This window comes from Aspergillus thermomutatus (genome assembly GCF_002237265.1).
Source record: "Aspergillus thermomutatus strain HMR AF 39 chromosome Unknown NODE_135, whole genome shotgun sequence".
Lineage (NCBI taxonomy): Eukaryota > Fungi > Ascomycota > Eurotiomycetes > Eurotiales > Aspergillaceae > Aspergillus > Aspergillus thermomutatus.
In genome coordinates this window covers 66,050-76,859 of record NW_020798184.1, presented here as the reverse complement: position 1 = coordinate 76,859, position 10,810 = coordinate 66,050, and the positions used below count along the sequence as shown (strand labels likewise).

Here is a 10,810-nt window from a genome sequence, read left to right as displayed (position 1 = left end):
GCTTCGCTCTGAAACTACCCCAAATAATTGCTTTTTCGTCCTCGTTACCGGCGCAACTGCTTTTGATTAAGCCCCTTGCACCACACCACAACCATCTTCAGCAGCAGGCTAATCCCTGAAGTGAGAGATGAAACAAGCTGTTTGAACTTGAGCAGTGATCGACAACAGCTGATGAATCCGTGAGTCCGCAGTATCTACGGGCTACAGTGCTCAGAGAAGCCGACGGAGCTTGCAGCGACAAAGTACTTTTAAAGTCTTCGACCCCACAATAGCAAACGGCTGTGGCATGCCGTGATCTGCTAATCCCGGTAACGATCCGCGTCACTCAGTGTGGCCAATACTGGCTATCCTCTGACTACGGAGTATCGACTATCGAGTCTTGTTAAATGAGGCCTGTGGCATGGATCCGTCCTAAGCGTCCTTAGTCGTCTGAACTTGTTGCATACGTTATTTCGAAGATCGAGCGGAGAAAGACATTATCTTTGTGTTACACAAAGGAAATTGCGCGCGTGAACTTATCTTCACTGGTGCTAGATATTTCACAACTTTTTTGGCTCGTAGCCTGCTTTCTCCTTGCCTCTTCAGGATAGGCTGGAGGATTGATACACTAGAAACATTCTCACCCTACTCTGAGATTTGCTGAAGTTAGGTTCCGATGGCCACTATTTCTTTTTCTTCCCAATCTAGCTCGTTTGGCTGGAAACTTTTGAATATTTTCGTCATCATGTCTAGCCAATCTTGAAGTCGCAGTGCTCCTTTGATGAAAGAGAATTCCGGTCGAGCATGGTTGACGCATTTCTCTCCATTGATAGTAACAGTTCCGTCTACCGCCGAACAATGCAGACTAGGGACACTCGATTAGATTACAAATCCTCGGACCGGAATGACGATGCTCTCTAGATCGAAGGGTTGCTGACTGAGAGTGCGTCATTTCCTCTCCTTTTTTTTGCTTTTTGTGGCCTTGCCCCCATTGAGACTACTCGCACCATGGCACTACGCGAAGTCATCAAGACACGCCCCACGTGCCTAGAGGGTCTTCGCCGCCAGAACGTGTTCGAAGCCTCTGAAGGGTTTTCACCCTCTTCACTAGAGGCCCGACACAAAGGGGGCCAATGAAAGTGCAGAGGGTGATTGCCCAGATGACCACCAGATAGATCTCAGAGGCTACCTCTTGGCTACTGGTTACGGGAGATGGGGACGAATGAGGGGAGAAGATCCTATCTGTCTCGGCCAGCGACGCGATGAGGTAACCAATCTCGCCTCGTGCCACCATAGCCAAACCCAGAATCGACGCTGGATACAACGAGCGGGGCTTGGGAGGAAGCTGCGGGCCGCTGATTCGTACCACAGGACAGGTCCCTTCTTGTGTCGAGTCAGTTCCCGCTGCTGCCGCCGGGAGTTGAGCGTCCTCCTTCCGCGAGTTTAATCCAGGAGTGGGTTGGCTTTCTTCTCTCCTTGGACCATCGCTTTGTGCCTGTCCTTGGGGTGAGGCACGTGAGGAGTCACTGTCCGGCTGAGATCGGGTCTTGCATGACTTGACCGCGCTCACAGTGGCAACTCCGAGCAGCACCTGCTTCGCCTTGGTCAACGGGTGTGAACGAGGTACAGTCAACCGGATCAGCCAGAATCCTGTCACTAGCTTGCCAAAAGCCATGAGAAGAGTGTAAACTACGCCGCGCCAGATAACCTTCGCTTCAAATATTTTCGTAATTGGGATGGAGAAACCTATAGAAGCCTGGAGGTAGTCAGAGCGGAATTCTGAGAAGATAGATGTAGATAATCAGGGCAACCTACAAAAAAGAGTGGGCTCAGAATCCGCTTGAGGGGCTCTTTGCAGAAAGTTTCGAACGTTAGTTCTCCAGTTGGTCGCTCGAAATGCATAGTCCTTTCCGTAGGAGCGGGTGTTTCAGTGGATTCAGCTTCTCTGTGGCTTCTCTGTGTATTACTTGCGTCACGAGTCAGCCGAGTTTGCATTTCAATGCTCTCTGGTCGATGTTCACGCTGGTCATTGGCTGGAATTTCGGTCTTTGGCTGCTTTTCATTAGTGGCCAACATCTCATCAAGCCAGGAAATACTAGCCCCAGCCAAGTATGCAGCAAAAAGTCCCGATGTGCCGGCGTACTGTGCGCCGGTGACCAGGCCAATGAGATAGAGCATATGGCCAACGAATGCGCCATTCAGTGACCTCATCCAAGCAGGGGACCTAATCTCGTGCGTCTGGAGTGTGCGCACGACCACCGCAACGACAAACCGACAAATGAGAAGAAGCCCCAAAGCAAACCCAAAGGCAACAAGGATGGGTCTGATCACGACCACCGGGTCGAAGGACGATTGCTGACTCGCACCACCCAGATTCGAGATGATTTGGACCATCACCAACCCCGCGACATCGTCCATCATCGCTGCGCTGCCGAGGACAACGCCCAATCGGGTCTTTGCCAATCCCGTCGTGGACAGGATGGTGAATGTCGTTCCGATACTGGTTGAGCAGAGGGATGCACCGGCGGCAAATGCTTGAAGAGGGGTCGCTGATACCAGGCGCATCAGGACGAAGGATAAAGCCATAGGCACACTTGCCCCGGTGATCGCCACCACGGAGGACAGAACAAAGTTTGATTTCAATTGGGAGAATGATGTTGAAAGTCCGCCTGTTGAACGGTGAGCATTGATACATTGATCCCATAAAAATAACGGTTTCATTTGATCTTTCTGCAGTCAACTTACCCTCGTATACCAAGAGAAGCAACCCGAGATATCCCAGTTGCTGAATGGTCTTCTGAACGTCCAGTTCTAGCCAGTTGGCTCCAGGGACTCCCCATGCCATCCCAATGAGAAGCTGCCCAATAAGCCCGCAGTATATCAGTTTATCAAGTAGGGTGTTCACCCAGTTGAGGGCAAGCAGAAAGCTACTTTGGATCAGAATTGTTTGGATCCCTGGCTCATGATAAGCCAATGCATCTCGTGAGGCTGCCATGGTGAGCTTATATCAGGCTGGAGCATATGTTTGTGCAAGTGAACCTGTCAGCCGCGGATTTATATATCTCTCCAGCAAATACTACTCAATGCCACCATTGACATATGCGACCAATAAGGCTCTAGCCTATAGGCGCGTATAACAGTCTCACCCTGTGAATTAATCAAACTGAAGCCATTGCAGTTATCTGACGATTCAACCGGCCTCAGACCACTCCGCTTCTGATAGAGTTACGTTCCCAGAAACCAAGTGTTTGAGATCCGACGACAATGGCTTTGCAAAGAGTCGACACCAAACGAAATTTATGGGCCAATGTAGCCCTGGCAATCGTCACAGCGTGGTGCAAATGTTTTTAAAGATCAAAAGTGAGATGCCTGAGCGGACACAAGACAGGGTCTCTTGGCTGTTGTTGTAATGCCTTAGGCATAAATCACGTGATATGCCATTTCAGGTAATCCATCATTATCTGCCAAACATCATCGTCTCCATCATTCTTGCAGTCATATCGTGTCTGCTAGTCCCCGCCTTTTCATGTTCATCTTTATCTTGGGACAATCTCTCGAGTAATTGACGATGCTATGAAAACTGCAAGCTTATCGACCGCTTTCAATAATGGTTCTGTTGTTGCTGCGGGGCTGTGCTTTCGTCTCTTAGTGCTAGAAGTATATGTAGACCAAATCGATCTACGGTGTCTTTGGCAAAGCAGTGTTTACTGATATCAAGGCGTCACGAGCTAGGTACCTCCGCGTCTCAAATGTATCAGGATTCATGCTGACCCCTCGTAGGACGGATGAGAACATCCTTTCTGAAGGATGGAAACTCAGGCCTCTCTTAGCAGCATCCAGAGAGCTGTATGGGATGGAAAACTGCCGTTGCAGATAACGCTTGCTTCATCGGAGAGTCGAACATATGACCAGACTGATCCCTATCTTGTAATTATCCCTCCTCGACAAGCACCAAGACACATTATGTGTACAAAGCTAACGGATATCCAGATCGCTTGTCCGCGAATCTCATATCTGCCATCGTTATTACCCAAGTTAAGAGCCTTTTTCTCACCATCACTGATTGAACCCAACTCGCAACCCCATGAGGGTTGGTTCTCCTTCGAAGGAGTCCCGCTAAAATGGCACCTCCCCGTCGGGCTGCTGTATGACCTTTACGCGGGCGCAGACCCAGCATCCAAGGGAACAAGAATCGACGAAACAGACCATCCCACCAGTAGCGTGAGCGATACGCTTCCCTGGCGGCTGACGGTGCATTTCAGCGACTGGCCCGACGAAGAGCTCGTACGACTCGACGCAGACGGCATGGTCATGCACGACGCGTTCATCAACAGCGTCAAGGAGGCGGATTTTCTCCGCAACGGCACTGCAAAGGGAATCATGACTCTTTCCAAGGAGGACTCGTCCGGACTATGGCAGGCCGTGCAAGATGGTATTTCACGGCCTTAGCACAGCCCATCTAAGCTTCAGTATGTTGATGATTGGTAGTGGATCTCCCTTCCTTCCTACGCATCTCGAACATCCTCCTCCCCCCACCGAATCAGCCATTCCGCAACGTCCCAATCCGCTTTTTCCTACCCTTACCCCCAGACTCGGGCTCCCCATCTCTCAAGGTCGTCCAATCTCCGCTGCCGCCTAGTATACCAGTCACAACGAATACAAGTCAGTCGACCATTCTACGGACTAGTCCCGCCCCCGCCTCGCAAGTTCAGACAATAGGCTCAGCGTTGCACTGGCTACTTCCCAATCTCTTTCCTAGTCGGAGGACTCCTGTCCTGGCGAAGCCGGTTCTGCATGGCGCGGCGGTGCCAATGTCAGCGCCAATCGAGGAGCTAGTAAGGAGTTGCGCGTATGGGGATGGATGGGCGTATATTGTCATCAGAATGATGGGATGATCATGCATTTGCTATTCCGAACTGATTTCTTTAGCTAGATTGGGTCTCCAATAATGATAGAGCATTTGTTGCATATTGATCAATTACATACTACATAGACATACCAGAAGACGGAAATCACAGCGTTCAAAAATCAAAGGCAAAATAAATGGTCATCATCATGATGATATAAATGTAAACAAAAAATGCACCGACGCGGGATCGAACCGCGGACCTTTCCATAGGTCGTACGCCATACGAGTGGAACGCTCTACCACTGAGCTATAGGTGCAATTTGTTGTGTGGGGATTAACAACCATGTTTTATCATGCTATTTTCAATTTAGTAGTAAACATCGAATCTTGGTGCTGATTTTTCCTCCGTCATATGCGTACAAGTATCACAAATGGACGTGGAAGAAGGCGAGGCCCCTATGCGCTATGCAGACTACATACCTGAAGCAGCTATATGTTAAAACTCTTTTCAGCATATACTTTTGTCGAATTCTCTATCCAGGCTCGATGAGCTATATATGCGTGCACGACATGGGTATCATAATCGGCGCAAGTGAACCGACCAACCGACGCTTGGAATGTACTTGACGCCCGCTAAATGAGAACAACCAAAGAGTGCAAGAGATAAAAAAAGCGAGAGAAAAAAAAAACACTAAACCAAAACATACGGCTGCTCGCTCCCCATGAGCGTCGACTCGCCCGTCTCGTCCTCCGAACAACCACCATTCAGATCCTCCTCTATGATGGTCTCGGCACTGTCTCGTCGCTTGGCCTCCAGCATCGGACGCAGCTGACCTTGACTGTCAAACCAAAGAACACCGAAGGGGTTCTTGCGTGCCAAGTCCAGGGCGGTGTTGCCGGCCGCCGAGCCATATCCGTCAACAGCTTTCGCACTGTCTGGCGCCTCCAGGGAAGTGTCAGCGCCTGCGTCGAGGAGGACTCGGAAGATTGATTCTCGCCCACGTTCGGCGGCGAGGTGCAGGGCTGTTTTCCCTTCGTTAGTCATGGCGTTGATATCAGCGCCGAGCTTTAGGAGCAACGACACGAGAGACGTGCTGGGAGTGATGGCCATGACTGCCAGATGAAGTGCGGTCTCGGCGGAAGCTGAAACAGAGCGCGAGTTGATGTCTGCTCCGTGGCTTAGAAGAAGATTGATATAGTCCGACGTCTTGTCGAAGGCAAGGTCGGAAGCACCTGTGCCTACATAAACTGCCTGGTGTAGCGGCATCCAGCCCTGACTAGAGACCGCCCTCACGTCGAGACCATGATCAAGGGCCATCCTGAGGATTTCGAGACAGTCATGGTCAACTGGCGGCGTGATGTGCAATAGAGACTCGCCTTTTGCAGTCTCCACGTCGATCTTGGCCCCCTTGGCCAGCAGGAACTTGAACATACTGAGATTCCCGGACATGGCAGCGCATTGGAGCGGTGTATGGCCTTGTGAATTTCGAGCTTCGATATTTGCTCCTTGCTCAAGTAGTTTCGCCGCAGTTGACACATTGGGACACTTTCTCGCTTCTTCATGAAGCAGGGTTTCACCTTTTTTATTCCATGAATTGATGTTTGCTCCGCCAATGAGCAATAGATCAAATGCGATCCAGTGACCTTCATGGGCTGCAAGCTGTAACGCTGTGAACCCAGAGAGAGACCGAGTTTCTACCTGGGCCCCGCGCTGAAGGAGCAACGCGATTGCTTCACAATTGTCCATTTTTGCGGCCAGCTGTAGGGGAGTGAATCCATCTTCGTTCGTCATGTCAATCGTCGCGCCTCTATCAAGGAGAAAAAGTATGATTCGAGGCCTTCTCCATTCCACAGCCAGATGGAGAGCCGTATCTCCAGTGCGAATATTTCGTATGTCCACGTCAACCTTGTTCTTGACGAGTAGGGGAACGGTTGCTTCGTCGGCGGCAGTTCCAACGGCCAGCTGCAGTCCAGTTGCGCCTTGTTTGTTGGCGATTTGTGAATTGACATGGCGCGAAAGCAACAACTTCATTGCCTTCCGTTGCCCGTGTTCTGTGGCCAGGTGCAATGCCGTGCTGCCATCTTTGGTAACGGCATTCCCGTCGGCGCCATTATCAAGCAGAAAGTCGACCATTTCATCATTGCCCCGATAGGCTGCGCAATGCAGGGGTGTGATCTTTAGCGAGTTGTCGTTGGCGTCGACATGAGCGCCTTGCACCAACAGGCGCTTGAATTTCCCGGAAATACCAAAGAACGCTAAGATATGTAGCGCACTCCAGTCATCAGGATATTTTCCAAGGCCAAGCTCAGCCGGCAACCTCTTGTCCCTGATCAAGCCCATAACAGGGGGCCGTCTCCAAAGGAGCTTATTGAGGAATGTCTTGATCAAGACCTGGATTGCTTGTTCATCCTCTGCTACCTCGCGCGCATGATAGCCCCAGTATGTGGCAGCGTAGCTGAGAAAGCCGCCGCTCGAGCTGCGAGGTGTGGTCCCTCCGGTATAGTAGCAGTCGTCGACAACCTCATCCGGAATGATGGCCGTCAGACAGACCTCCGCAATGTCTCTCTGAGCGAATGGGAAGAATACTCGAGCCGCTGTTCCATTCAAGTATTCCTTTGCAGTCTTATGTACGAAGCGAACGCTGCCCGTCACGGCATCTACGGTAAGAAGTCCGGCACTTTGGTTCTGCAAAGACTGCTCAAAACTGACATTTTCGTCTTTGCCTTCACTGGCAGTGCTGCTTTGTGTGGCAGTCTTGAGTTCCGCAACGGAAAGTGGCCTCAAGGCATACAATGTCCAGTATACATGGCGAGTGGCAGTTGGATTCTGGCTCACTACCTGTTTCATTGCCTCTCCGTATGCCTCGCTCAAGCTCTCCGGTAGGTGCATAAGAGCTCTTTCAAGCAGGCTTTCATCGGTATAGCGAGAGAGTAGGTCCAGATGTATTTTTGCTAAGAGGAAACTGCATGAATACCCATGGTCAGCCAAAAAATGTTAGGCTTAATCAGTCACTCAATCACTCATATTGGTCACTTACATATCACGACTTTTTCCCATTACTGAGTGGACGACCTCTCGTCGCAGTTGAACGCCAGCAGGCTCGTCATTGCAGAGGCTCTTAAGTGCGGCATCATTCTGTATTCGAGAAAGTGTATATAGTCGGAGATCTTCCGGCGATGGCACAATGCTCACGTATGCTGAATCATTGTCAATCTGGTTAGCCTCCCGCAAAGTAACCAGGAGCTGAGCTTGGTCGGGAAGCTTCTGAAGCCGTGTCAGAATACGCTCCTTATCCGAGAATCCATCCAGGCCATCAACAATAAAGAAGACTTTTGAGAATCGGTTCACTTCGGCGCGGATGGCATTCTGGTAAGCTTTGGGTGATGCTCTCCCTTTGGTCACTGACTCGGAGTAATAGAGAGATGAGGTTGCGTAGGAAAGACTGCGTTTACGATAGACGAGTTGCGCAAGAATGTTTTGGAGCAGACCCATGGATGTTTGTTCCTTCTCTTTCTCGTCTTGACAAAAGATGAACACTGTTGCAACGTCGGGAGAGGCGAAAGTTCTCTGAAGGGAGTCGATAATGACAGACCTATCACTATTAGCATTTTTTTTTTTCTCTCCTTCTGGGTTCATCCTCTGTGGACTAAACTCACGATATAAAGGTCTTTCCCGCACCGGCTAACCAACACGAGCAATCAGCATCGAAGAACAGACGCAACATGACAAAGACTACTTACGAGGACCGACACAGTACAATGTCCGGAAAGAGCCAAGCAGCCATTGTTTGTACTGAGGATTGTCTAATATCCATCGACAAGTCCCCTGAAGCCGTCGATTGCATAAATCTGCGAGAGTGATGAAATGCTCCGAGGATAATTGACTTGTCATGCCAAGGGCATCTTCTTCAAACTGCAGGTCAACTTTAGGTCCTGCAGCAAGTCAATGACAGTCTCCCACAGAAAGGAGAAACGGACGAGTATACCAGAATCTACATCCCGGCACATCCTAAGATTATTTCTAATCTCCCGATCTAGGGAAGCACGCTCACTACCAGATGAACCCATCTAGTTAGCTCACGACATCATCACATCAGCATCGAGGACCAAACCAACCACGAATCAGCCTGCATGGACAGCAACAGTAGAATCTTGTACTGCTCCAGACGCGGCAGGAACGTGCCACCAAGCAAATGCTTTCGGAAATAATACACGCTCACACCCCCCGGCTGAAAATAAAGCTCGACGGATCTGAGCGTGGAACTGAACCACGCGAGCAGCTCGGCGAGTGCATTGAGTCGCGCAGGGTGCACGAGCCATTTCTCCTCGCCCCAGCTGATCTGGTCTTTAACCCGGTATAGAAGATCTAGGATGTCAACCAGCACTGAGAGAGTCTTTTGCGATGATTCATGGGTGTCTCGGCCGCTACTGAGACAGCGGATGACGATGCGGGTGGATTGGGTGACCTGGGCGAGATCTTCGCGGACAGCGTGGACGGTCACGGTTTCGGTCCCCGTGTTTCGTTCGACATTGCTCTTGTCCATCTCCTCGTCTACTCTATCGGCACAATATGCTTGAGTGTAATGACATCGATGCAAAGAAGTGACTGTGTAGCACAGAGAAGTTGAGGACGGTGAGGTCGTGATTGTTGGTTGTTTTTGGTCGGTTGTGGTTGATGTCAAGTGAGCTCTTCCCTCCTCATAATTGAAATGAGACCAAATGGACTTATGGCCAATTAGTCTTGATTCCTTTTAGATTATATTAGCTCGTTTAAGATCTTGATCATAATAAGAGCCACTAAGTTCCCATAGTATCAATTTTCTTAGTGGCCCTAACTTCTGACAGCCGGTTCCCCTCCTGATCCGCAGCCGCTGAATGTACATACTGGTGGCTCATCACGCATAAAGCTGCATCTATCGGCTGATCTGATTTTCCCGAGATAAGTAGACACATTGATTTCAAATGCTATTTCATCGCTTACAAGTTGAATGTTCTCTCACTCGCTCCCTTGCAGCAACTAATCGAGAGCTCAAAATCCATCTCTTCCGGCTTACTGAGTTGCAATACCAACAAACCCAGCAGCTCACTTGAGCATCTTCAATCAAAATCAAAGTCTACTACCATGATCTTCTAAACCCAGAATCACCTGTACACCTCACCACAACCATCCCACAGAAGCGGGGGAATCGCCCAACCCCCCCTGCGGCGCAGTAAGTTGTAACGATCAACGCCCGATGTTTGCGCCCTCCACTCTCCGCCAGTTGTTAAGCGCCGAGCTGGGACCGACACTCTTCCACGCAACCAATAGACGCAGAGTTCGTGTATGACTTAGTGATAGGAGCCTGCAGTATGATCACACTCAGTTTGAAGAGAAGCCAGTCGTTGATTGCTGAAGCCCGGAAGTGTTGGCTGTTGCGCTGGTTATCCACTGGATCATCTCTACCCATAGAATTCTATGTCTCCGTTTCGCTTAGGCTAAGGCCAGGATATTTTTTCAGGACTTAATTTAGCCCACAGTGTACGGAGTATTTTTATTGGGAAAAGAGTTGGTGGTCTGCATATTCACAAATAGAATTTTGCGTCTCATCTAAACCTATACAGGTATTCGTTGCAGAAAAAAATCTCTGTTAAGCAGTATGAGAACCAGCTCAGACTGCCAACAACATTATGTGTCGCCAATACAGCAAGCTGGGCGTGAGCCCTGGCTGACTGAACATGTATCCCTTCTAGCGATATGTCTGTCCGATGTGTAGACAAAGGAAACGACGCTTGATATGCAGAATAAATAACCCAGAATGCCACCAGTTCGTCAAGAAGATTCGTCAAGTCATGATCTTTGCGTTAAATCAATAAATCTGGAAACAAGAGAAGACCCTCGGATGGGGAGAACAGGGTGAAAAAGAACAACTCAGGGGGTATATCCAAAAAAAGATAGGAAAAAAAAAAATAACTGAAAGTTCGAAGACTGTGATAGTCATACAA

At 49.7% G+C, this 10,810-nt stretch overlaps 3 protein-coding genes across 3 annotated transcripts; 1 reads left to right on the top strand and 2 right to left on the bottom strand.

Annotated features, from left to right (window-relative positions):
- Nucleotides 1–1,006: 1,006 nt before the first annotated feature.
- On the bottom strand, nt 1,007–2,974 carry CDV56_107168 (cation:proton antiporter; the record flags this gene model as incomplete). Its single annotated transcript, XM_026760787.1, has 3 exons — nt 1,007–1,735; nt 1,795–2,648; nt 2,725–2,974. 3 exons carry the CDS (start codon nt 2,972–2,974, stop codon nt 1,007–1,009), a joined length of 1,833 nt encoding a protein of 610 aa, XP_026613255.1.
- Nucleotides 2,975–3,786: 812 nt separating this feature from the next.
- Nucleotides 3,787–4,874, top strand: ATG5 (autophagy protein 5; the record flags this gene model as incomplete). The annotated part of the gene is made up of 3 exons (XM_026760707.1): nt 3,787–3,906; nt 3,970–4,411; nt 4,468–4,874. The coding sequence occupies 3 exons, from the start codon at nt 3,787–3,789 to the stop codon at nt 4,872–4,874; spliced, it is 969 nt and encodes a 322-aa protein (XP_026613254.1).
- Nucleotides 4,875–5,519: 645 nt separating this feature from the next.
- On the bottom strand, nt 5,520–9,372 carry CDV56_106860 (NACHT and Ankyrin domain protein; the record flags this gene model as incomplete). Its single annotated transcript, XM_026760479.1, has 6 exons — nt 5,520–7,791; nt 7,867–8,421; nt 8,486–8,510; nt 8,570–8,761; nt 8,815–8,879; nt 8,945–9,372. The coding sequence occupies 6 exons, from the start codon at nt 9,370–9,372 to the stop codon at nt 5,520–5,522; spliced, it is 3,537 nt and encodes a 1,178-aa protein (XP_026613253.1).
- Between the last annotated feature and the right edge of the window lie 1,438 nt (nt 9,373–10,810).